Below are 23,983 nucleotides of genomic sequence, written 5' to 3' on the forward strand. Positions count from 1 at the left end.
GTCAGAGACATTAATAGAGTTGCAAAAAGAAATGAGAGACTTGAAACAAAACAATAAAGGTAGGAAGCAGGGTGGTGCCCCGCAGCCCTTTCCATTTAGGTGCTATGCTTGACGGAATTGTCACAGACTTGTTAATAGATACCGGGGCCACAGTTACAGTTATCTCCACTAAAATGTTTCAGAAAATGTCAAATATGCCACGTATAATTCCAACTGAAAGGGATATAATTACAGCTAATGGAGATTCCTTGCATGTGTCAGGCAAAACTGAACTTGAAATTGAAACTGACAAGTTCAAATGTACAAACACGGCCATAGTTGCTAACATTAATGTAGACTGTATACTAGGGTTAGACTTCTTGAGGACACAAGAAGCTAACATAAATATATCTAAGGGGACTCCAACTATCAAGGGACACGAAGTTAGATTTTATGTCCAAGGTCACATAGGCTGTTATAGAGTTGCAGTATCAGAAACTGTTAATATTCCCCCTAGAAGTGAGATTGTTGTGAATGGAGCTATAACTGATGACGTTCCTGACTCATTTGAAGTAGGGATTGTTGAACCTACCGATGACTATAAAAGAACTGATAAAGCAATAGTAGGTAGGGCTCTTGTTGCAAAAAGTAAAAACATTGCGCTTCGACTTAAAAATTTGTCTTCACAGATTCAAACTTTGTACGGCGGAACGATCATTGCTAAAGTAAGTCCGGTTGACAAAATTTCAGAACCTAATTTTGATTTAAATCAAACATCAGAAACCCCTGTCCCTTCACATTTAACAGATTTATACAATGAAACGGCACAGGATTTAACTAAGGTCGAGGCTGCAAAAGTTAGAAAACTTTTACAAAAGTTTTCACACATATTTGCCAAACATGACGCAGACTTCGGAAGGACAAATATTGTGAAACATAGTATTGAGGTTCAAAATGCTAAGCCCACAAGAGAACCTCACAGAAGAGTTCCATATCATCTTCAGGGGGAGTATGATCAGGCTATAAATGATATGCTAGATAAAAATGTGATAGAACCGTCAACAAGTCCTTGGGCATCAGGGGTGGTACTTGTTCAGAAAAAGGATGGATCGACACGCTTCTGTGTTGACTATCGTAGATTAAATAAAATTTCCATCAAAGATGCATATCCTCTTCCCAGGATTGATGATTCATTGAATCAGTTGTCCGGAGCAAAGTGGTTCAGTACTATTGATATGTGTTCTGGATACTGGCAAGTAGAAGTCGAGGGTAATGACCGTCCTAAAACCGCTTTTGCGACACGGAAAGGACTATTTCAGTTCCAAGTGATGCCGTTTGGACTTTGCAACGCCCCAGCCACTTTTGAACGATTGATGGAAACCGTACTAGCAGGTTTGCAATGGGAGGTTTGTTTAATATATTTAGACGATGTAATTATTTTCGGAAAAACCTTTGATGAAATGTTAACAAACCTTAGTTCAGTTTTTGAAAGACTCTCAACTGCAAATCTAATACTCAAACCAAGAAAATGTAAACTGTTTGCAAAACAGGTAGAATACTTAGGTCACATTGTTGCAGAAAACGGTATCTCAACTGACCCAAAGAAAATTGAAGTTGTCAAAAACTGGCCAGAACCAACAACTGTTACAGAGTTGAGATCATTCATAGGTTTTTGCAGCTACTACCGCCGGTTTATAGAAAACTTTGGTAGCATAGCAAAACCTTTACACAGCCTTACACAAAAGGGTAAGACATTTGCTTGGACAGATGAATGTCAATGTTCGTTTGACAAATTGAAACGGTTCTTGACTAGTGCACCAGTGTTGGCACATCCAGATTTCAAGCACCCTTTCATTCTAGATACTGATGCAAGCGCATACAGTATTGGAGCAGTTCTTTCGCAAATACAAAATGGACACGAAAGAGTTATTGCTTTTGCAAGCAGAAGTCTCACAAAAAGTGAGAGGAGATACTGCGTTACAAGAAAAGAACTGTTGGCAGCTGTTTGCTTTACACAGTACTTCAAACATTATCTGCTTGGCAGGAAATTCACAATACGAACGGACCATAGCTCTTTGAAATGGCTCATTAACTTTAAGAATCCTGAAGGGCAGATGGCAAGATGGCTTGAGGTGTTATTTTCCTTTGATATGGAGATACAACACAGAGCTGGTCGTAAACATAACAATGCAGACCCTTTGAGTCGTTTGCCATGCAAACAATGTACACATTGTGAAAATCAAGACGACGATGCTAATGTCATATGCCTTATATCAGGAAATCAAATATCACACGGTGATGTTGAAGACAATTTAAGCATGAAAGATGCACAACGTGCTGATTCTGATATACAAGAAATTAAGACTTGGCTTGAAACTGACAGAAAACCAAGTTTTGAAGAAGTATCAGGCAAGAGCTACGCTGTTCAGTATCTGTACAGTCAACTGAGTAAATTAACACTCAATGATGGTTAACTATGTAGGAAATGGACAATGTATGAATGTTACATTTCCTATTTACAAGCTATTGTACCCCTAAAACAAAGACGGAAGGTGTTACATTTTTGTCATGACACTAAAACATCTGGTCACTTAGGAGTTAGAAAGACTCTTAGTAAAATTAGACAACATTTTTATTGGCCAGACATGCAAAATGACGTAAGACGATACATTGCTGGATGTGAAATATGTTGGAAGCGAAAACATCCAATTAAAAAGAAGCAGGCTCCAATGCAGTTAGTCAAAACGGGTGTTCCAATGTAAAGAATTGCAACAGACATTTTGGGCGAGCTTCCCGAAACAGAAAATGGCAATAAGTATATACTAGTTGTCTCAGACTATTTTACAAAATGGACGGAAGCTTTTCCAATGCCCAACATGGAAGCACAAACTGTTGCAAAAATCATTGTTGAAGAGGTTGTTACTAGATTTGGAGTTCCCCATTACATACACTCTGATCAAGGGAGGCAGTATGAAAGTAAATTGTTTCAAGAAATGTGCAGACATTTAGGAATTACAAAGACTCGAACCACTCCATATCATCCCCAGTCGGATGGTATGGTAGAACGGTTCAACCAAACATTAGAAAACATGCTCAGCGCTTATGTATCAGACAATCATAGGGACTGGGACAAACAGCTCCCGTACGTAATGATGGCCTACCGATCAACAGAGCATGAGACAACTGGGATGAGCCCAAACATGCTCATGTTAGGTAGGGAAAGTGTAACTCCATTAGACTTGATATATTGCATGCCACCAGCTATAAAACCAACCCCTTCAAACATATGGGTATGGGAACTTCGCGAAAGACTAGAGGACGCACATGCCTTAGTGCGCAAACACTCCGACGGTGCGGCAGTCAGACAAAAGACCTATCACGACCGCCGGACGTCATGGAAACGGTTTGAAAAAGATGATAAGATAAATGTCTACTTTCCACAAAAGAAGAAAGGTTGTACACCTAAATTTACTTCTTTCTGGAGAGGGCCCTTTCAGATCTTAGGAAAAGTGTCTGAAGTTTTATACCAAGTGGACTGTGGTAGGAATAATCAATCACAAATAGTTCATTGTGATAGACTTAGGAAAAAGGTTGCACAATCAATGAGAGGAGAGGATTCATGCGATGCAAGTGAGGCACATGAACCAGACATAATTGAAGTTGAAAATGTTGAGGAGGTTGAGGAGTTGGTACAGGAGTCGTGTCGACCAAAACGAAATATAAGACCTCCAGCTATATTTAATGATTTTGTTGTACAAAGTGTTAGATAAAAGTCTTTATTCATATGTTTATATGTAAAAAAAAAAAAAAGATAAATAGTAACCATATGCAACTAAATATGTTTATGTATTGTTAGATTAACAATTAAGTTTCATTCTTGTTTCAGTACAAAATGCCTCTTACTAAAGTTACAGCAAGGAAGACAAAAGAAGTTAGTTTGGTGTCGCCTTGTATCCTCTGTCAAAAGGAGTTTGGCAGCGAGGACGATTTGAAGACCCATTTACTTCTCTGTGTTAAAGAAAAATCGGAAATAAGATGTGAAGATTGTGGAACCATCTTTAAAAAGCATGAATATATGAAAAGGCACATGAAAAACATTCACGGTGTAGAGACTGGGAAAAGGAGTTACAAAGTTATTGAAAAGAAAGCTGATGTTTCACAAGATGATCTGGATCAGTATGATCCAGGGAACCTGATAGATGATATTTCAGATAACAGTAGCAGTGCAGTATTAGATACTTCAGATGATTCAGATAGCGATGAGCAGGATTCTGAACGAAAAGCAGGCTATATTGGTGAAGTTACAGACAGATCAGTTAAAAATATTTATGAAGAAGACACATCACAAAAGAAAGAAGAAAAGAAGGTTCATACACCAGAGGATCAACAGAGTGACCCTACAGTAAGGAAAAGGTGTGCCCCATTACCAGTCTCGGCACCAGCAAAACAAAAGTCTCAGTTCTGCATACGTGTAGACAATGTTGATAAAGAAGCGAGTGGAGAAATGACACATCAGAAAACACAGAAGTGTGTTACAAAAGAACAGGCCACACAAACAAATGTAGCCAAAGAAAGGAAAATGGTGAAGATTGTAACAAAATATGTTGAGAACGGTCACCAGATAGAAAAGGTTGAGGAGCATGAGACAGTTTGGATGGTTTGAGAAATTGATATCTGTTTATTGATGCAGGAAGCATCATATATATTAAAACTGTATCATAAAACATGTTTTTTTATTGCTGTTGTTTATAAATGTATATGTCCGTCCGTCGGATGGGGACGTTAAATCCGAGGTCCCGTGTTCAGGAAGTACCACATCCTGTGCAGGTTAAAGAACCCTTTACAACAACTCTAATTGAGGGGTCCGTAAGTGGCCTGTTGTGAGGCCAAATTGTTTTAAACCGGTTTTTGGCAACACAACTTTCAAGTGGTACTCAAAATATTATATTTGAAACGGTTATATCTGGTCAAAATTTAATTTAAGTTCAGTATTCAGTTGCTTGTACAAATATGAATAAAAGTATGATATTTGGAAAATATGAACTTAGCTAACAAAACAGAAAGAGCATGCTAGTCGAAAGAGGCTGACAGGAACCCCAGAACTGTGAGTAGGCTAAGGTACCCCTAGGTCTGACGCTTGTCGACAGATTGTTGTAGGAAAGCAATTAGTTGGTTATCATGGTATAACCCTCGGTATACAAACAGTTGCTGGGAGAGATATTCTGCGGAATGAGTGGATACATTGAGGTTTAAAGTAGGACCTTGGTATGGTGTCAGCTAGTGTTAACGTGGACCGTTCTGATTGTGTTTTGATTTACTCAGTACAAAATTGTAAACTCATGCGAGGACGCATGAAATCGGAGGCGTGGGTAGTGTTACGAATTTACTGTTTAAGAATATAATAATAGTTCTACAGTTATATATTTTCCGATATCTCTATTAGTTTCCCATATCATCTTTTTATCGTTGAAAACTGTATCTAAAATCATCCCTTTATCCTTGGTTGCTATCGGACGCTTACCTGTACAGTTGTTACTAGGGTGCTCTCTTCGAGGTCCGCGTTAGAAGTATAAATAGTGGTTAGCTATCCAGTGTAAATTGTCATTCTTATCGGAGACGTCGGAAGAAGAAGATTAAAAAGGTAGGACCGTTAATATTTAAAGACGAGTAGCAGGAGTATTCAAACAAAGTGGAGTGTTTGAAACATGTTGAGAAGATATAAATAGTTTCGGTTCCGTAGAAGTTGTATAAACAGGGTTAGTGCTAAGGTTTTGCGTTCCACATCTCTCACTATTGCAGTGAGTGTTTGCTGTTAAACCATACCTTAGTGCTACCCTGTTCCAACAGTTTTATAAATATATTTCAATAAAGTTTCATACGTACAAAGTTTACAACAGTTTGAATAGTTTCCATACATTCGTTTTATTCAGGTTTCAGCCCGTTTGATACATTTCGGTTCAGCCGGTTTGATACATTAAGGTTTAGTCCCGTTTTTAAACATTTAGGTTCCAGACAGGTTCCAAATATTTAGGTTCCAGACAGGTTCCAAACATTTAGGTTCCAGACCAGTTTTATACATTTAGGTTTCAAACCAGTTCTATACATTTAGGTTCCAGACTATAGTTTCAAACAGTTGGTTTTAAACAGTATCGGACAGAAAGGGTTTTAAACAGTTTTGATTCAACAAGTTCGGATTAGGTTGATAGGTGTTGAAATTCGTTTTATGTATTATAGTATTTGTTTCATATTTGATAGAGATAGTGTAAACATTTAATTGACTTTAGAACTTTTGAATTGCTTTTCAAATCCAGGAAACTGGTACGAACCCGAGGATAAAAATATCTAAACGTCCCCGCCCGGTTACACGCTACAATACATTTTCGGTATTAGTTTTTAAATATCATTTGTTTTCTGTGCTGTAATAAAAAATCGGATCCGGACCAAATCGTGGATAATAAAATTTTAATTGACATGCATGATATTAGTAACACCAAAAGGGTCAGTCGTCTTGAGATTGCTCACTATACGATATTTGTTGAAGATCTCAAAGAAACAGTAATATGTTTTATTTCTTATTATGTTATTAGACTGTTATCGTGGTATAATCAAATGCACTGACTAATATTAATGACGTAGAAATTAGCATGCGGGAGAAACAGAAATTGGAGCATGGAAATTCCACATTACGTTTCGTATTACGGAAAATGACACGCATTATGTCCCGCAAAAAGTGACGTTTTGCGGGAATTCAAACGCTTAACGTCGCGCCAAGAGTTAACTCCCTTGAAACTGTATCGGATGCCCTTAAATGAAAAGTAGAAACCTTTTATTTTTCGATATCAAAATTGCTACTCACATGTGTTAAGAAATGATATTGATAAAAATGTGCGGACAATATATACAGTTCAGTCAATCATGACTTTGTATTTCAGTAGTTTATGTACTTTAGCCAATTATTTATCATTTACATCTTTGTAATTGTGATAATCTTTTTTTTAATCGAGCAAAACAGTCATTTTATATGATATTTTTTGTTTACACTTCTTCTGTTGATTGATAGAGTTAGATTTGTCAAATTTTATGGATTTCTCCATTCCAAATTTCCATTGGAGGTCGATATTATCGGTACACTTTTCTTTTATAAAACAAAACCATAACATGTAATACTATACATTAATTGAGTTTATTAGAAAAAAAGCACATAAATCCACTTGAAATTAAAACATATTTAAAAAAGAAGATGTGGTATGATTGCCAATGAGACAATTCTCCACAAGAGAGCAAAATGACACAGAAATTAACAAATATAGGTATCAGAATTTTGCATCCTTAAAGAAATATGAACGATCTATCCATTTGAGTATACACTTTCTTTAGTTGATATGCTGGCTTGTATCATAAAATATACAGTCAGATTTATTTTCAAAACAAAACAGTAAGTTTGAACATTTATTATACCTCAGTATGTTTTTTTCTATATATAAAAAAAACATGAAATAGTTGTGCTATTTCATTTCCCAGACTATTTGCCAGTCAATAGTTTCAACACTATTACCCGGTTAATAGTTTTATAATCATATTTCTCTTACTGTTTATGCCCCACCTACCATTATGGTTTCTGATCTGTGCGTCCGTTCGTCTTTCCGTCCGTCCGTCCGTCCGTTCGTTCGTTCGTCTGTTCGTCCGTTCGTCCCACTTGTTTTTTAAATTAGAAAGATCATATCATAGGGAACATGTGTAATACGTATCAAGTTGATTGGACTCCAACTTCATCAAAAACTATAACCTGAACTTCGCACTATATTTTTTTTATGTTCAGTGGACCGTGAGATACCTCGATACGAAGACGACACCCAGTCGATAGGTATGTAGTATACAATTGGGAAATGCATAACGATGTGAAATACGAGGCGTAGATCAAATTTCAGCAGAACATCTGTTGTTATTGTCTATATTCATCAAAACTAAAAAGACTATTGTCTTTTCTCAGTTTCAGTGTGAGCAAATTAAATGCAACAACAGCAGAAATCAGGACTGTGAATGTTATATCATCAGAGGGGGTCTTAGACAGAGAAACTAGAGATAAATATTACTTGACCATAGAGGCATCTGATGGAGAAGGAGGACGAAGTAATGCAAGAATAAATGTCTTCATTACAGATTTAAATGATAATCCTCCAGTATTTGTCCAAGGATATCGTCAGTTTTCAGTGAAAGAAAACCAACCAACATTTGACAGTGACATTGTAATAAACGTAAGTTTAAGACAAAAGTCAAATAGTTTACATTTTTGTGATTTTACTTTGTTTTTGTATATGATCATTTATATGTAAATATTGTGTAATGATAGATTCAGAACTAAATTTGATCCTCTTGGAAATTTATAAGACACATATGTCAAATCATTGTTTTAACCTTCTCTTGATGAATTAATTGATCGTCCAATATTTGAGGTATATGCGTCTTAAAGAATGTTATTCAAACATCACATGTGTACAGTTTTGATTTCAAACCGCCGTGATATCATATTTGATACATCTTTATGATTTTAAGCTATACACGTTTTTTTTGGACACCTATCAAGGGGTTTATTATAATTGAAACAAGGCAAATTTTGAAAAACATAATTTAGAATAATTAAACTGCTTTTTCATGAATCATTTCCAATGGGAACCAATTGTGCCCCTCTTCTTGTCTACTAGTTCTTTTATTCTCATGAGTCTGAATTCATACAGCAACTTATAGGAAGAAAGAAAAGAAGTTTGCAATATCCCTTATCAAATACAGTTAAGTCTGCCTCATATTTTGACTTACATCTAGATCAATGAGGTCCGGTTGAAAACGAAACTTTACGACAAATGAGATGATTTCAGCTTCCTAACTGTGAACTTTCCATTTCTAAGTAGCAAAATTCTAGCAGCGCCTGCATACGGATGATATATTTCCCAATTGATACGTTCTTCCTGGCTTTGTATTTCCTATCATGATTTCATTGATAGAGGGTTGCTACTCACAAGGGAGCTATTAAACCAAGAGTTCCAAATGGTGGAGTTGGAATCATCCCTTCGTAATTTTTTGCCATCTCTTCATAACATGTATTAACATCATCAAGAGTTGGTTGGCCGTTACTGAATTATGTTCCAAAGATGATATCAGATATATTCCTTATGGCGTAACTACAATCCCGTTCCTTTTCTCAAATATGACCTCCCGAATTAGATTCTGGGTTTGTAATAACATGAATAACACAACAGGTGTCACATGTGGAGGATCTGCCTACCCTTTGGGAGTACACGATATATATCACCCCCAGCTTTTTGGTAAGGTTCGTGTTGGTTAGCTATCGTTTCTATATTGTGTCTTCTGTAGTATTATTTGTCTGTTTACGTTTTTAGCCATGGCGTTATTATAGCGTTGTCAGTTTGTTTTCGATCTTTGAGTTTGAATGTCCCGCTGGTATCTTTCTCCACCCTTAATATAGTATTGACATGTCTAGCTAGGTCATTTGCTATGCTGTTCGATCAGTTAACTTAGAAATCTTTATCTTCATAGTTAAATTATTTTCTTTGTTTTGTAGGCAACGGATAATGACCAGAGAAATCTCTCAAATTCTCAAGTCAATTATAAACTTCACACGCCATCGTATCTAGAGAAAAATTTCACTATCGACAACATTACAGGCAATATAACATTATCTACTGAAATAGATTTTGAAGGCCTAGATAGAATTGATGGCAAAGTTACATTAATTGTAGAGGCGTATGACCTTGGTTCCCCCAGTATGTCTACGAATGAATCGATTGATATTAACTTTCAGGTAAAATGATGATAATTCTTACGTAAAACCTGCTTTATACTCGTAATTGAACATTTTTTGTGGCTAAAATATGTTTAGTTCCGTAGCGATGTAATCACTGCAATTAATTATAAAACCATTAATCAAATCTTTAAAAAACAAAAAATTTTCTCATTTTTTGTATTTAGTATAACCTTTGGAATTTCGGGTCCTTTCGTTCATCCGCTTGTTGATTCACTTGACCATACAGAATTTTTTAGTCTGATGTACAAAATGTTAAAACTAAATTCTAATGAAGTTCATTTTGTGACACTGACTAGGGTTCTGTGGGAACTTAATACTGAAATTAATGTTTTGAGCGGTTGTAAGTTTAAATAATCCTTTTCATTAGTCATTGGCCTATATTTTTGTTTATTAATCCCAATTATATCTTTATATTCTCAACATTTAACGTTCGATCAAATGAGTACTTATTATCGATTGACAAACAATTATTGCTTTTGTTTTAGATGATAAAATTTCCGTTGTGTGTATATAAACACGATATTGTGATAACAATACATATATTTCAAATGTTTCCGTATATGTAAACACAAGTTTTTTGTCTAACACAGTTTTTTACATTTCCAATTTTTAAATATGTTTTCTTTTGCTTTAATGGAATTATAGATAATGAACTTTAGATGAATGCAAAAATGAAAGGTCATCCAAATCACATTACCATTGCTTCTTAGCATTATGTTGTATGGACACTCTATAAATTGGATGAAAAAGATTAAGACACATCAAATTGAAAGGATGTTTTTTTAAAGCTGGTAGACGTAACAGATTAATATATAAATATTTTATCTATATTTATGATAATATATAATTGTATTGTGAAGTCGAGGATGCCCCGAATAGAAACTGTTAGGGGAAAAGAGGCTTAGGACATTATTGAACACTGTTAAGGTGAAATTTTATTTATTTTAGTCTTGTGTAACTTACATTTTTATTAAATAACATTCCTCCCTGATTGTAGGATGTAAACGACAATGTCCCAGAGTTCACAAATCAAACGTTTATAATGACGGTTGTAGAAAATGCTGATTCAGGTTTGTAAACACATGAGAAACAAAAACGTTTTATTATTAGAAAAAAAAATCAGTTGAGGTACAAAATATAATATTTAAAAAAAGTTTGAATTATGAGTGTCTATTAAATTTACAACTTTTTCAAACTTGTAGCAATAAGAAACATGATATATAGTTAAAAACCTTATGTTTATTATCCCTTTATCCCTTTGCCTTTTTTTTAATTATAGATTAATAGGATCTTATCCCGCATATCATTGATATTAGTATTACTGATTTTTTGTAACCACAGACTTTTAACAAATGTGTCATGAAATGCTAGTGTTGTTGCTTGACCAATGACGTTAAACTACGATAGAGAGTACCACGCTTTTTGCACGTTAAGATCGATTGCAAAATCATCAGCCCAAACATATCAAACGTATGGAAAACATTCAACCACAATCTTCATGTTGATTTTTAACTTATGCTTTGGAAATTAATTAAAAATGAGACAACGCAGTAGATATATTTTATATGCAGCAATACAGTGATATATAGACATTACATGTCTGTGATCATATAACAAATTGTGCAATATGTTCTGATATCAACTTATGCAGTACTTTATTTGGCCTTTTTTTTTAAAACTTTTTTGGATTCGAGCGTCACTGATGAGTCTTTTGTAGACGAAACGCGCGTCTGGCGTATATATAAAATTTAGTCCTGGTATCTATGATGAGTTTATTAATGCAGATAATGTACAATATATCTTAATACTAAATAATATTATATGTAGGGTGGCATGTTGGAACAGTGTCAGCAACCGACCAAGATGGTACACCTACAAATAGTAAACTCACATACTATATCGATAAGGGTGACCGAGAGAAGTTCCGAATGAATGGAGCTACTGGAGATATAACTGTTGATCATGGAGCAAAAATAGACAGAGAAGAATATGCACTGTACAACATTACAGTGTTAGCAATCGACAGAGGAACTCCATCATTAAATAGCTCGGCTTTGCTGTTTATAAATATAACGGATCAAAATGATGCACAACCAAAATTTAATCAATCGACTTATGTGACCAGTGTTAATGAAAGTGCTGATATAAACACAACATTCGCAGTATGTCCAGCCAACGATGAAGATTTAGATGCTTTATTGATGTATTCTATAATAAAATCTGTTCCATCATATTCTCCAGGTGCTATGGGAAATGAGTCAGCAGATGTAAGCTTTTAACAATAAAATATAAGGCATTCTTTTTCTTACGTATTATGTTCCCTTTATTTGTACATGATGTATTTTGCTACTAAAACTAATCATTTTGTATAAATACTCAAATGCAGAACCAATGTTTTCTTTTTTAATTTATTTCATGTTCAGAAACTGAGACAAATGGCATTTAAAAATCCCTTTTCTAGTTCAAAAGTTGGCACAAGAAACACGCTGTTTTCATACATATATTAGATCTGATTCTTTGTTTAGTCGAATTTGGTAATTAAAATACAACTGACGGAACACAATCAGGAAATTTTTGCAATTGGTTTATAACGAATACAGCAATAGTCGACAAAAATTGAAGCATAGTATCACTAAACAAAGAGATATCCAAGCAACCAATTTTATATACGCATTTGTTCAATAGTTACTTGCAACACCATGGCTAAAAAAAATTAACAAACAGACAAAAATAGTACATAAAAACAACATACAAAACAAAAGACTAAGAAACACGAAACCCACCAAAAATTATCTCAGGTGCTGTGGAAGAGTAAGCATATCCTGGTCCATATGTTTCACCCGTAGTGTTGCTTTTGTTATCATAAACCCGGTCAATAGTCTCATTCGGTAGATCACATTCGTGAAAAGTTCGTCGTTTTGCGTACACATGTTAATTAAAATATATTATGTATCTTTCTCTTAAGGATTACTTTGGAATTACAACAGATGGGCATATATATGTAAAATCGGTTTCTGTTCTTGACAGAGAAGTCATATCACACGTTCAACTTCTAATCAACGTTACTGATTTGCATGGTGTGGTAAATACACCCCAGACAGGCTCAGGTATGACATATAAAATTCCAAATTTAAAATTGTCCTCTTCCAAAAGGTTTTATGTAAACAATCTTGTCCAAATATTCCAGAAGTTGAGGAGACGAATAACGCATTCATTTGAAAAGTGTTCACCAACATTTTCCGCACACTACATCCGATATAGCATAATTTAAAAAAAAATGAAATGATATCAAGATAAAATTGAGCATAGAAATGGGGAATGTGTTAACAACCGGACCAAAGAGCAGATAACAGCCGAAGTCAACCAATTGGTCTATATTTAAATTATTTTTTTTAATTTAAACATATTTTTGATCAAAATGACAAATTGATCAGATACAAGAAATTCCCGCACGTGGAGGCGTGCTTAGCTAGCCCCTATACTTGTTCTGTAATAATGTACTAATCTCCAAAATAGATAAAAGAAACTTAAATTAAAAATTATACAAGACTTACACAGGCCATAGGCTTCTGACTTGGGTCAGGTGCAAAAATGCGGCGGGGTTAAACATGTTTTTTGAGATATCAACCCTCCCCTATATCTCTAGACAATGTAGAAAAAGCACACACACCATTATACGCACAGTAAAACTCCGAGTTCGATGTCAGAATAGGAACAAAAGAAACTAAACAAAATGCAAATGATGCATAAATAAACAAAGGCTTCTAGTAATAACTTACATGCCACCTTCATACCTCATTTAAACTGATTGAAACATTATGTCTTCATCATATGTATATCAAGCACAAGCTGTCCTCCTAGTGATTTAGTATTATACTATCATATAATATATGAGAAGAACATAACCAGTTTCATTTCACAGCTGGTTCAAGAATAATGTGCTTATTTTCGATGCAAAGACCCTATTAACGAATCAATATAAAGCCAAATTATGCAATCTTTGATACTCTGACAGTATCATAACTATTTTCCTTCTAATAGTTATCAAAGTTAACAGGATTATAATTTAATACGCCAGACGCGCGTTTCGTCTACATAAGACTCATCAGTGACACTCAGATCAAAATAGTTGTATAGCCAAACAAGTACAAAGTTGAAGAGCATTGAGGACCCAAAACTCCAAAACAAAGTTGTGTCAAATACGTTAGTAAGTCTGTTAAAAAGTTTTTTAAGCTTTAGAGGTGAATAGCGATATATTTGTGCTTTGTAAAGAATATTATGATAAAAAATTGTGTGTGAAATACCTGAACGTATTGTTATGTTTTGAATAATTGTTATACTTGGTAGCTTGATATTAACGAAAGTTTTGTTTTGAATTCCAAGCTATAAATAACAAAAAACTTTTGGCCTGTTTATAATTATTCCATTTATGAACTTTAAAACCGATAGTTCGTAAATGTAGGTTGCACTTATATATATATATAGACTATGAAATTTTTCATAGGAGCCCCTTACACCTCTAAAACTAACCACTTTTCCTATAAGTCTAGTAAAAAATATATCCTAGAACTCATATTCACTACACGTTATCTAAAGGTCAAATTATAGGACTGTGCGGCATATTATCAACATGTATACGAGCTTCTACGAGTTTAAACTAAATGTATGTACTACCATCCCTTCATTTGGGTTTTACTCAGATTTCAATTTAACAACTATTCATGTTTTTTCTTAAACTTGTGACATTCCCAAGTAAAGTTCCTGTTACATGAACATAAATCACATATGGGAACCAGTACGTAAGCAAAACAAAATATCTATAATATTATATATATCGCCCTAAAAGACTTGGTTTATGAAACAGCAGTATCTACAAAATGCAATCTCTAGTATCAAGCGATTTATAATTCATACGAATTTCAAAATCTATTCCGTTTATGATAAAAAAAAATGCAGTTTCATGAAACATGTGAAAAATTGTTCGTTTTTGTATCTAAACAGAAGGATTTATTAGTATCCTTGTCTAGCATAAATATAAGAAACTTTCTAATCTGCGTCTCTTTCAACAAATTTAATGAAAATAATGTTTTCAAATTAACCATGTCAGTGTTTTGATTATTGTTGAAGAAAGCACAATCCGTAGCCATCGGAAAAAGTAGTCCGTTTTGACCTTTGTTAGTCACCATTACTCTATTTGAACAAATAGTCTATCAAAATGATGCTATAAGATAACACGTTACATGATAGACCTACAGAGGCAATAATAGTAATCTGAAATAAACTATAGATTTGTATATGTATTTTGTTTGTATCGTTTATTCAACTAAAGTTTTTTTTTAAGCCTACGGTACTGTATGACTCCCTAATTTCCAAATGAAGATATACAAAAGGGTTGGGTTTATAAATTAAATAATTGTGGATAAGTTAGTTTTAAAACTATGAAGAACTGAACGAAAACAGAAGCTAAACTACATAAAATCTAATACACCCTAGTCATTTCAGAAACTCTCTTATTCATACTTTAGTATTTGGAATTAAAATAACTGCGTCAATTTCTGACTACTAATATTTACTTACATATACAACGTGTGACCTTATTATTAAAATGCACTCATGTTATATTTATAGCTTAACCATTATAACAATATCATTTGTTTATATGTGCAGCATATGTTGAAATAGATATTGAAGATACTAACGACAACCCTCCAAAATTTAATGAATTTGGTCCAGTACTAATATATGAAGGAACACTAGGAGGTTACGTATTGACACTGACAGCGTTGGATCCTGATATGAACCCAATATTGAGTTATAGCATTGCAGACAATCCTTTAAATGCATTTGATATTGATCGGAGAACAGGTAATATAAATTGAGAAGTGTCTTGTTGTATTTCAATTGTTTCAATAATTAAATAACAAATTAAAATTAAACCGAATTTTCTTTGTATAATTTATCAAAAAAAAAATTTTGAAAAAAGTTCAAAGATTAGAAACGCCTAATAACTTTGTTACAATGTTTTAAAATCTTTTAAAACCTAAAATAATATGCAGTGAAACGGGATTCCAGCTCCATTTCTAACAATGTCTGCTGGCTGTGTTTGCATTTGTATTAACTTCAGTAATAAAATGTTTTGTACCAAACTTAAATCATTTTTTGAACATAAAAAAATATTCGTGTTATCATACAGCTTTATTTTGAAATGATCTCAATGATAAAACAAAAACAGATTTAGTTAAAGTACAGATCTATCTCGAAGCGCAAACTCTTTTTAAGGATTTATAAATGACTCTCATAGGGAAAACATGTTAATGTGGATTAAATACTAGTACTATAGCTTAAACTTATATCCCCTTATTATTCAATGTTCTTAGTGTTAATAAAGTAACAAGGAGGACAACTATCACATATCAATGTATATATACTGACCGGCTTTAGAAACGCAACACTAGATTATTTATGTGTTATTTTGAATGAATGTGTCACCGTCAAAAGCGACGACTGCCTGTTACAATCGCCAAACTGATTGTCAGGAAGATCAACAAATTCTGTCTGACATGTTTTAGGATATGTTTTGCACCTTCTGATTTTGCATTTGGTCAACCCATTAATTGGTTTTGGCAATTATGCGGTTGGAACTTGAGGGCTTTAAAGATTTTCCTTCAGTCGATTCTTTGGCAATTCAGTTGATGTGAAACATTAATGGCATGAATCTGTACTCAATGGCACTCGGCAATTTGATTAGCAGTTGACGTTGCTGCCGTAAACATGTCTTGCAAATGACGTTGCGTATTCAAATTCTGTTGACGTTTCATTGTCACTACACGTTGATCTGTTCATTGATGGCCAGCAACAAATCTTGTCTTCTTGTGTCGTTGTCGGAAGGACAGTAATACGAGTTTCTGAAGTCATAAAGTATGGTTGCAGCACGTTTATGTGTTCATGTTTGCAGTATTCTTAAGGGCTAATTCAGTTTTTATTTCTCAGTCTTGACAAAATGGAGATGCAACATTTTTAAACTGAATTAAGTGAGGCAAAGGATTTAAAGAACTGTTTCACAAAGCAAAAAACCTGAAACAATCTTCCATTGGTCCAAAATTTCGCTTTAAGAAATTCGTGCGACTTCAAAAACTCGGTATATTCCATAACCACAGGTAAGTCAGATTTTGATTTTTTATTAGGAGAAAGAAGTATGATAAGCATGAAAAGAAGGTATAATAGAATCAAACAAGATTTTGTAAAAGAAATCAACAAAATGAGTGTTGCGTTTCTAAAGTCGTTCAGTATATAACTATAATCTTTATGCAATTATCAATGTATGTGTTTAATTGTTGTAGGCGTGGTTACAAGAAACAAATCAGTCACCATTGATAGAGAAAAAAATGAATCATTGATAATGAATGTTTCAGTAACAGATATAGTACATACCATTTATACCCATATCAATTTGACCATTCTGGATGTAAATGACAATAACCCTATATTTACCCCGAACTCATTCACAACGAACCTCACAGAAAACAATGGAACAGATACGTATACTGACGAATTTGTGATTGCAGTAACTGCAACTGATGCTGATAGCGGAAACAATGCATTGTTGACGTATGCTATAATAGAAGGAAATGAAAACAATATTTTTCGTTTGAATAATACTACTGTGGTACGTTAATTATAAAGTGAAAAAAAGGAGATTAAAATCTGCATACTATATTTTGATATTAACATGTGAAGTTTTTATAAAACCCTTTGTTAATCATTTTTACACGTGTTATTTTTCTCTCTCTCATAAGAGCAGGACTAACCATAAATGGTTCTAGGTGAAAACGCGTTTTTACCTTAAGTTTTTTATAAAGCAGCGTTCGCACTCTCGTAAAGTAGTTTATAACATACATGTTTCATAGTGAACACGAGTATTTTTTTCTCTGTCTTGTATAACAGTGGGTACCATAAATGTTTTATATTCAGCACTCTCTATCTCGTATAGCAGCAGATAACATTAATTTTTCAATTAAAGAAAAGTATTTTTTCTCTCTCTCTCGTACAGTAGTGTGTAACATAAATGTTTCATATTGAACACATGTTCTTTTCACACTCTAGAAAAGCAGTGTATAACACAAATGTGTCATAGGTAAACGTTTTTAATTTTCCTCTCGTATATCAGTGTGTAACATACATGTTTAATATTGAACAAGCGGGTTTTTTTCTCTCGTAAAGTAGTGTGTAACATAAATGTTTCCAAATGAACAAATGTAATTTAAGGAATACAGTCTACACCTGTGTCGCTGATACAATTTTGAAAACTCATATCTAATCCGCGTTTTTTAGCTAGTACTGATCAAGATGTAAACGGAATTCTCTCTGAATGTAAAATAAAAGGATTCATACAGTTTATATAAAAAAGATATTGATATCTTTGTCGTCTTCCCAAAGGCCAAATCGAAACCTATACATTTAATTTTGACTGTACTAATAATGAAATATCTGGACTTGAATGCCTTGTCATGATTCATAAGGATATTTTGTTTAGAAAATATATGAATAGTTATAATATGTATTGACTCGTTTCGATAACTAATGCTTAACTTAAAAGTATGTCTGAATCGAAATGATAAAAAAAAAAGATAATATTTGCCATACATATACTTATACAGGAACTGTACATAGTGAAGACAAATAATCATTTTCTCTTTATATCAACTATATAGGGTAACATATCCGTATCAGGAAATCTTGATAGAGAGAAGACGGATAAGTATATTGTGACAATAGAGGCGAAAGATCAGCCTGTTTCTGAGACACCACGTACTGGAACTGCAACTGTAACTATTTATATTAATGACGTCAATGATAATGCACCGACATTTCAAAAACCTTATTACTTTGAAACTGTTCTGGAAAACGCTAAAGTTAATGATACATTACAAACATTGGCTGTTGCAACTGATGAAGACAGTGGACCTAATAAAACAATTGCATATGCATTTACTGAGACGCATATTAATATTACCAATTTGTTCGGTATTGACAAGGTCACAGGGAGAATTAGAGTTAAATCAAGCTTGAAAAATATGTACGGTCTTTACTCTTTAACTGTAACGGCAACTGACCATGGTGTCGAACAGTTATTCGGTTCTACCAATTATACAATTTATGTGGAAGATTTGAATGACAATATACCACGTTTGATCGATCCACCAACAGATGTAAAAATTTATGAGGTTAGTATAATATAATATCCTCTTTATAAACACAAGTTTGTTATGTACATGCATGACACGAATGGATCGGAGTTTCGGTGCTGCGACCCCTTAAATTGGAAATAAAAAGATTAAGAAAATGTAAATTGACATTTTTTTTAATTTTTTTTGATGCTGTTGTAAGATATTTCTTTACTGGCTTTTATGAGTTGTTCTCCGTTAAGGGTTGAAGTTTACCAATTTTAAGTCTGGTACTCTTGATTTCTTTTTCAAACCCCAAAATTTCGTTCCTTTTAATTCTAAATTGAGCGTTCGTTAAAAATAAATTATATTCGTATGACAATCACTATTTTATATTCTAAATAAATTGCCAATGGAGTTTCAATGCTTCATCATCTTAGTGAGTCACTGGCGAATAACCTGATTATAGGCTTCAACTAGAAAATCAAAACGTATCACATATATCATTTACAAAAAACGGCAGAACTTCCAACTTGAGATATTGGCATCGTATCCCCGGTTGATTTATAGGTAAAATAAACTTACGTAAGACATATTTTACTTATGTGTAATTTAAATTAAGTTTCATAAGTATGAAGCTTGAAGATTTGTATTTTTTTGGTATACATTTACAACAATATCGCCGAACTAAAACCTCCAATTGCATGACATGTATAGCTTAATTTTGGCATTTCGATATCAAAGTTTGCACGAAACTGTCAAAATGAACTAAAGGGAAGGACATTTGGCAATTGTTAATTACAGAAAGTTAAAAAAGAAAAAGATAAGTCACACGAATTGCATTACAACAAAAAAAAAAACTTTAGTACAATTGCTATGTCATGTTTTTTAATTTAAAAAAAAAAGTGTTTTCTATGTTTAAGCATGCTTGATTAGTTTATTATTTTTTGTAATGTTCATAACCGAAAATTGAAAAACAAAGTACAGTTCAATAGTTTATATCATCATCTTACATAGTGTGCTCGGAATGGTACGACACTGGTGAAATTGAATGCTACAGATGATGACGATAAAGCTAATGGTAATGGTTTGATAGAATTTTACTTCTTGGACAAATCTGGAGATCCTAACAGTACATTCTTTATCATCAACAATAAAACAGGAACAATTTCAACAGTAGCATCTTTGAAACCCCTTGTTCATCAGCATACATATTCAGTAAGTTCAGATTATCAATTCGTTATAGTAGATATCATTTGACATATTGGTTTTTTTTATATACTGTTGCTATTAAGCTTCTCTTGAGATACATGTGTATTATGCATTTACGGTTTATATGAAACCCAGATCATATAATCATTACAAATAATACATGGTACCTCGGACCAAATGACTGTCTGTGCATAGTTTAATCATATACTTTAAACTCTTTTTGAAATATACACCTGTTCTATGATCGGTCCTATAATCCTTAATTCTATGAGTTATTTGTCATTGTCCTTTACCTTTAAAAGCTTTTGAAATTAAAACCAAAAGAGTAAACAATATTCGGGTAGACGCTTTGAGAAAATCCTTCCATATATATTCTAGCGAGAATTCAGCTGTCCGTTTTATTATAAATATATGGCACATTCATGTATTTCCAAACATTAACTTTTTATATTCGATTTTTACACTACAATGTTATTTTTTAAGTATATTTAAGGGATTCGATTCATATTATAAAATCGTCTCAGTTACTCATAATGTTGTATGTGGGTTTGTTCATATTTCAGTATGAGCATACAATCAAAATATTATTTCAGGAGCATTTTGCATTCTTCCTGATAATTGTTTTGATTCATTGAACTAAAACATGACATAAAGCGACGATATACATTTTTTCCCAATTTGTCAGCAGAAGATTGCTTTGTTTTGCTTCAAATTTGATTTTGATAATTGATTAGTCCTACTGTGAGGTACTCTTATAAAAAACAAACCGATATCCCACGTAACCAAATTAAATGAACAATATACAACGATATGTAATGTTTGGTAATGTCTATAGTGTTAAGTTCGATACAACACGTCGGACTGCCATGATCACATTAAAACGATTAACAAAAACAAACAATAAAAAGCTCTCGTCCTCTTTTAAAGTATAAAATTCGAATTGTACTTTGATTTCAAGATGATTAGCCCGTTATCTTTAATGTGTCATTTATTTTGTGAGATACAAACTGCCGTGGATTTCATGAGTATAGGTTAACCACTAATTGTAATGTTCAATGAAGTAGAAATTTTATATCGGCTTGTACGCATAATTTTGCAAAACCCAGATATCAAATATCGATGAACATTTATTTCCCCCGTAATTCATAAAAAATGGTATCAACCCCCCAAAAAAATGAATACACAGTATAAACATTGTGTATTTTACCGGAGTATTTTATTGTTTAGCTGAGGATTCAGGTGAGAGATCACGGTGACCCACCTTTAACATCCCCTAGTCATGATATGGAAATTGAAATCATTGATGTAAACGACAATCCACCAGAATTTGGTAAAGATTCCACGACGGCAGAAGTGTCTGAAAATGTTTCAAACATTACTTTTACAACAGTCACAGCACATGACGAAGATGAAAATTCGGTTATTCGCTACAGTATAGGTAAACATTATATTAACAAGATCCTAGTTATATTGAAACATTAGACTTCTGTTAAAGTTGAATGCTAAAAAAGTATTTCCAGTACACATTCGTCAAAATTGCATCGAAAGTTTGTTAAACTTTTTAATTATGAAATTGCATCATTCTTGCTCCGTCTTATGTCTTATCGACTTTTATTTACCACAAAATTACTTATATGGAAATGACAAAAAGGTTATATGTGTATTCATAGTTTTTAAGTATACATGAAAAACGAAAGAGCATATACCATGTATACCCTTTCCAATTCATCATTAATGCAGATTGAAAACATTGAAAATCTAGATTTTTGGCTTTTTAGACAAATGTCAATTCAGTTACATGACTTACATTAAAGTGATCTCAGTTGAATTTGTAAGATAACCAATACTGCTAAACTTTTGACACTCATCACATTGCTTAGTAAAAACACACAAATTCGGTGAAATTCTAATTTGGTATTATACATTCATGGGAAATGAACGGGTTGTTGTAACAAATACTCCATACCTGTCAACTAACTTGTGATTGCATGAATTAAACTTTCAAAAGCTTAACTTTAACACAAGGAACTTTTGGCTCGATATGTGCCTCTTCAATCAAGGTGTTATATGGCACAACGTTGTGGAATTATCGGTTTAACTGCTTTTCAACATGGTTTTCGATTTTACATTTTAACCGTTTTAATTCATGCATACATTGTAAGTGTCATGATGACAAAACGCGCGTCAGGTCTACCAAATTATGATATTGGTATCGTTGATGAGTTACAAATGTATCCAGTGACATTATCCCTTAACTATATGCCTTGAGATGAACTAATTTGAATTAATTTTATAGATCATTAAAACAAATCCCATCGGATATTTTATATTGTCTTGCAGTTAAAAATTTCAATACATGGTTTGAAGTCAACGAAAAATCTGGCAGAATTAGCATAATGAAAAAAATAGACCGAGAAGAATTTCCAAATATAACAATACGAGTTAGAGCAACAGATATTACTGAAAGGGACATTACTGTAGATTGTGACAATACTCCTCAAATGGTCTCAAATACAACTGAAATGGATGTGAGAATAACAATACTTGATCAGAATGATAACCCTCCACAGTTCAACAGTACTTTTCTCTCTAGAGGGATCAGGAGAAATGTCAATCTTAAAACATTGATCATTGACTTGAAGGTAAGAATGAAAAATAAATTCTATATTTGAGACCTGCTATCAATTCGGGGCCTTTTATAGCTGACTATATATGCGGTATGGGCTTTTTTCATTATTAAAGAACATACGGTGACCTATAGTTGTTAGTTTATGTGTCATTTTAAAGTTGGTCTCTTGTGGAGAGTTGTCTCATTGTCAATCTTACCACATCTTCTATTTTATATTGATATACAATTGTAATTCGACTACTGATATTAAAAAATGATTCGTTTATGATAAACGGCCGAATTCATTGTGTGCCATAAAGGCATATACGAAGTTATTTTCAGATCATAGTACCGAACATGTTGAACAAAAATCCCCGTAATATCATGTGATAGATAGATTGATAGATGGATAGATTGATTGACCTTTGGTGATTGAACGTCACTTTTGGGCTATTTCGTGGCGATGAGTTTTATTGAGGAAACTAAAGGGTCTGGAGAAAACAACCAACATTCGATAGGAAAACTGACAATCCAAGTCAATTAAGATTGGAGTCTACTGCACCTGCATTGGCGGGGTTCGAACTCACAATCTCAGTGTTTACTGGCTAGTGATTACAGTAGTAGGACTACATAGAACACTTTGCTACAGAAGCTCCTAAATAGATAGATGAAGCGGGTTTATCGATTTTGATCACAGAATAAAAAAAAATAATTCAAATTAGACAAACACAGTTTCATAGATTACTATACACACAAAGAAAACATTGATCAAACGTGAACAAAGAGTTGGTATAAATCAGGAACTTTTCTGATAACCTCGAGAATGATAAGCAGTTATCGAATATCACACGATTTACGTCTTGACATTCATTTTGTAGTTTTTTTATTTAAATGAAAACGGTAACATGATAAGCGCATTGGTAAATATCTTCTGTACTTTTACATGTGATTTAATCTACATTTTTTAATGGAACAAAAGTATAGTTTAGCTCTATCTTGTTCTAATGAATTATACTTAAGTAAAGGAGGTTGATAATTCAAAGTTAGTAACTTAAATAAATAAATGCATCATAGATACCAGAATTGAAATTATATACATTGAATGTTCAGGTATCAAATTTAAAAGATGACGAAATACAAACCACAGTAAACACAAAAATATCTTTCAATGTTATAAAAATGTTGTGTCTAATGTCATGA

General features: G+C 33.3%; 2 protein-coding genes across 2 annotated transcripts in view; both read left to right on the plus strand.

Moving 5' to 3' along the window:
• The window catches only part of LOC139490121 (cadherin-23-like), a 53,594-nt gene that overhangs the window by 13,617 nt on the left and 15,994 nt on the right, over positions 1-23,983 (plus strand). Inside the window, exons 7-17 of the mRNA XM_071276971.1 lie at positions 7,970-8,234; positions 9,557-9,796; positions 10,797-10,869; positions 11,627-12,066; positions 12,765-12,906; positions 15,467-15,664; positions 17,140-17,465; positions 18,511-19,023; positions 19,981-20,181; positions 21,403-21,613; positions 22,516-22,817. Of these exons, the coding sequence (XP_071133072.1) occupies positions 7,970-8,234; positions 9,557-9,796; positions 10,797-10,869; positions 11,627-12,066; positions 12,765-12,906; positions 15,467-15,664; positions 17,140-17,465; positions 18,511-19,023; positions 19,981-20,181; positions 21,403-21,613; positions 22,516-22,817 (2,911 nt within the window). The remainder of the gene's footprint in view (positions 1-7,969; positions 8,235-9,556; positions 9,797-10,796; positions 10,870-11,626; positions 12,067-12,764; positions 12,907-15,466; positions 15,665-17,139; positions 17,466-18,510; positions 19,024-19,980; positions 20,182-21,402; positions 21,614-22,515; positions 22,818-23,983) is intronic.
• Positions 3,870-4,845, plus strand: LOC139490405 (uncharacterized). Its single transcript, XM_071277208.1, has one exon. The coding sequence runs from the start codon at positions 3,872-3,874 to the stop codon at positions 4,640-4,642; it is 771 nt and encodes a 256-aa protein (XP_071133309.1). The 5' UTR covers positions 3,870-3,871; the 3' UTR covers positions 4,643-4,845.

Source organism: Mytilus edulis, chromosome 9 (assembly GCF_963676685.1).
Source record: "Mytilus edulis chromosome 9, xbMytEdul2.2, whole genome shotgun sequence".
NCBI classification, from domain to species: Eukaryota; Metazoa; Mollusca; class Bivalvia; order Mytilida; family Mytilidae; genus Mytilus; species Mytilus edulis.